General features: G+C 41.2%; 1 protein-coding gene across 1 annotated transcript; it reads right to left on the reverse strand.

Moving 5' to 3' along the window:
* Positions 1-338: 338 nt before the first annotated feature.
* On the reverse strand, positions 339-3,353 carry zp2l1 (zona pellucida glycoprotein 2, like 1). The gene is made up of 8 exons (XM_016444719.1): positions 3,038-3,353; positions 2,120-2,307; positions 1,367-1,464; positions 1,134-1,291; positions 874-1,066; positions 659-806; positions 507-582; positions 339-439 (listed from the first exon to the last, which is right to left on the reverse strand). The coding sequence occupies exons 1-8, from the start codon at positions 3,321-3,323 to the stop codon at positions 363-365; spliced, it is 1,224 nt and encodes a 407-aa protein (XP_016300205.1). The 5' UTR covers positions 3,324-3,353; the 3' UTR covers positions 339-362.
* Positions 3,354-4,104: the final 751 nt, after the last annotated feature.

The following is a 4,104-nucleotide window of genomic DNA, read 5'->3' on the forward strand; positions in this document are numbered from 1 at the left end:
TGAATGAACAAAACCCGGTTGGGAAACACTGCTCTAGACAACACTGCTTATGGGATCTTAGCATCCATTATAGTCACAGATCTTGTACAGATGTTTGGTAGTGACAAACATCTCCAGGGTGTATCAGATGCAAGAACAGAGCATACATTAGCATTCCATAGTACAAGACAACCAGTTTTGAGGGAGATACCAAGCCAGGGGAAAAAACTTGCCATTTGAGCAGATCTGCTGAAGTGAAGGAAAAAAAAGAAAAAAAAAAAAAAAAGCTATGATCTGCAGAAGTGAAGAAGGAAAAAAAATAAAATAAAATAAAAAAAAAAGCTATGATCCAAAGATGGTTTCAGAATTTATTGCAAAACGAGTCAGAGGAAGTGAAAGATAACTTCTCCACTGGAGACAACTGTACGGGTACCGTCTGCTGGTTTCTCAGCATCTCTCCCTGTAAGAGACAGAAGTCAGAAAGGGGCTCAAGTATGCCACAGACTATGAATACAAGTAGCACTCACTCCTCCGGCTGCAACTCTGAACACAAGTTTCTGCTGCAGTTGGGGTACACACTGATGTGCTACAGTGAATGAAAACCTGGTAGAGAACATGTTTTAGACCAAGTAAAGCCAGATACAAAAAAGTTTGAAAATAGAGGGAGAATGAGAAGTACCGTCTCCTTCAATGGAACCAAAGTTGTAGGTTCCACAAACGTGAACATTTTGAGTACGAATCGTTTGTAGTGAGTTGGAAACTGCAGGCCTGAAGACCCATCCACAGGGATCAGTGTGGTCAGGTAACGGTCATCCTGGTAAGGACAACTGCACAACAGCAAATCATTACAAATCTCACCAGCAACGTTACACCAAAAACACCTTTAGTGGTTACCCATTCACAAGAAGATCCCACTGGGGCAGACTCTGAGGGTCAGAGTTTGAGGTTGCCCAGCAGCGACCCAAAGTCAGAACAATGTTGGGGTCAGTCCTCTCTAGAATGTGCACTTCAAAATAGACCGGCTCCCGCAATACTTTCGTCACAGGATACTCGGCATCACCATAGTATGACGAGTAAGCTTGATCTTCTGCACAAGTCAGACAATACATTCAGATATAGCCCAGTTTCAAAGGGACTTGATAAAATGACATTACCTTCCACACATCCCTTAGCAAAGCACTGCCCATTAGCCAGTCTAAGTTGGACTCTCAGAGGTCCAGGAGCAGCCACAGGAGGTGGAGGAGGAACGGTGTTGACTTCAACAACCAATGCCTCAACACTGGTGCCGGAATATCTACACTGGAAGAGGAGCCTGAAAGGGAAGACTCCCAAGTTAGAAGACATGGACCAAGAGTCATGACACCAATTAAAAACACAAATTACTCACTCATAATGGCTGTCCCTCGTGATGGAGCCTAGAGGTCCAACACCTACTTCATAGGTAGAAGTCATTTTGTTTTCATAAACTAGAAAGTCACCATCCATCTGCAAGGAAGTTAAAGTTATGCAGAGTTCATACTGCACGATTTTAGCCCGATTTGTCACTCGCCGACAGGTTTCGCAAAATCGCCTACAAATGCCCAAAATCGGAGGCAAATCGGTGCTAGTTCACGCGAGCGATAATCACGCAGTGTGAATTATCAAAGACGCGATCTGAGGGAGGGGAAAAAAATAAAATAAATTTATTTCGCCGACACCCGCAAAATATTTGGCATGCTACATATCTGGAGCTGTTGGCGATTCACAATCACGCTGTGTGCGCAATGATTTCTGACTGAACTACATCGGCGATGACCTACAGCCAATGAGAGACCAAGATACAGGGCGGTTTTTATTTTTCTCCTTGTAGCTGGAAATCAGCTCAGACAATTTGCGGGACGGACGGACGCACGCACACACACACACGTTGTGTTTCCATGTTTTATGGGGACATTCCATAGGCGTAATGGTTTTTATACTGTACAAACTCCGGTCACCAATCCATCGTGCAATGTGAACACAGCCGCAACTGAATGCTACCCCAGATAGTCACGCAGTGTGAAAACGGCGATCCGACAAGTTCAAAAATCATGCAGTGTGAACTCGGCATTAGTTTAACAAGCAGATACAGTAAGTGCTACATAAAGTGTCAGATACCAACCGTCATTGTGGTGCCACAAGCAGTGACAGGGAACTGGTAGATAGCAAAAGCAACAGTGGTGCCAACAGGACCACAAGGAGGATCACTTCCTCCCAAAAGGCTGATGGACTCCAAGCTCAGCCTTGGAAGGGTTGCATCTCTCATTACCACAACTACAAACTGCCCATCCCTTGTACACTGGACAGTCACTGAAAAAAATAAAATAAATTAAAAATAAATAACACACACACCTACACACACACACCTACACACACACACCTACACACACACACCTACACACCTACACACCTACACACCTACACACACACCTACACACACACACCATGATTTACCAAAACTATATTGGAAAGAGCTCAGATTAAGGAAACCAACACAATCCTCACTTATCACTTCATTTTGAAACATTGCAAATAGGCACTTCTTTTTCCAAAAGGAAAGTTCTATGTTGCTAAAAATGTAGCTCAAGTATGCATAAGGATTTTACCATGTTCCATATGATTGGAGTCTAATTAGATTGCATTTAGGCCCGGTCCACACAAACGCGTTTAAATTTTAAAACAGCAGTTTTTCTACACGGTTTGGCCGTCCACACGCAAACAGCACCAGGTCACTGAAACCGAACATTTTTGAAAATGCCTGCCAGGGTAAAGAGTTTTTGGGCTCCACCTACTGGAAACTTTCAGGCTTCTGATTGGCCAACATGGCTTTACGGTTGAGATTATATAATCACCACCTGTTGGTTTGGCACACTCTTGACAGTGCTTCAAAGCATGCGTTTGCAGTTTCATGTGGATGGAGATTTTTTTTTTAAACAGAAGGAAAAACTCAGCTTATAAAAATACCCGTGTATGTGTGGACTTGGCCTTAGAGATACACCAATGCAATTCTCAAGTCTCAGATGTTACAAGTTACACATACCTGCTTTGCCATAGTAGCACTCTTGTCCATCAAAACAACAGTTTATAGCATCACAGTTTGCATGAGAAATGCCAGGCTCTCCACACTGCACCTTCTCATAGTCATCCACATTACACTTCTGAAAAGGTTTTGCCTGAGGAGCTAGCTGTTTAGCCTCAAAACTCAAAGAAGATTGTTGCCCCAGCCACTGGAAGGCTTGTTGACTTTGTGCCAGTGAATATGCAGCAAACAAACGACTAGTGATACAAAGTACGATAACTCCCAAGAACCACCAAAGCGCTGCCATTGTTCCAACACAACACAATTTAGCACTCTCAAACAGCTATTTTTAAAGGGTGATAATTAGCCATGTTTGAACGTTCTCTCCACCTCAGTATTTACCACCAATTAGCACCCAGCCCTGATCCATCAAGATCTGCAGTGTTCCTGCTGGCCTCACCAGGTTTGAAAAGCTATGTCATGCTATGAAAATTATTGTACTCTTAAATTGTTAATGTGCCAATTCAGTAATTAATAATTAAAGTTCTCATACATATCAAATGACTATTTTATTCAAATGCAAAACATACCCCAAAGTTTAGAAAACATGTTTTCACTCCTTCAAAAAGTGGATTCAGATTTCATGGCTTTTTGATTTGAAACAGATGAGATGGTTATTTGGAAATGCTATTTGACAACATGAGTGTTGGACAAGCTATTTGACAGTGCTACAGAAACTTACATTTTGTTTAATATTAAATTTAGCCTAATAGAGCTCATGAATGAAAGACTGCATGCAATAACAAATGCCAACATATGTAGTGCTAATGGGAAACTTAATGAAACTCTCATTGATTTCTGGTTTCAAGCATGTGGCATTAATGAGTTTTGACTGCCATTAAGTTTAGTATTCAAAGCTTAAAGTTGCAGAAAGCAAGTTTTAGCCCAAGCTAGCCTTTTATATTATAAATATATTTGTATAAACATATTTTACTATTATGTACATACATTTTGAGCCCCTTATAAGTATAATTGACTTATCATACATACCTGCACTTAAATATAAATATGTTAAATATAAATATAAG

Source organism: Sinocyclocheilus anshuiensis, unplaced genomic scaffold (genome assembly GCF_001515605.1).
Source record: "Sinocyclocheilus anshuiensis isolate Anshui unplaced genomic scaffold, SAMN03320099.WGS_v1.1 scaffold1979, whole genome shotgun sequence".
In the NCBI taxonomy this organism is placed as follows: domain Eukaryota; kingdom Metazoa; phylum Chordata; class Actinopteri; order Cypriniformes; family Cyprinidae; genus Sinocyclocheilus; species Sinocyclocheilus anshuiensis.

Coding starts and splice junctions, on each gene's coding strand:
- zp2l1 (XM_016444719.1), bottom strand. CDS start 3,323: ATGGCAGCGCTTTGGTGGTTCTTGGGAGTTATCGTACTTTGTATCACT. Junction 1,067..1,133: donor TGCTAAGGGATGTGTGGAAG/GTAATGTCATTT, acceptor TGACTTGTGCAG/AAGATCAAGCTTACTCGTCA. Junction 440..506: donor TCAGAGTTGCAGCCGGAGGA/GTGAGTGCTACT, acceptor TGTCTCTTACAG/GGAGAGATGCTGAGAAACCA.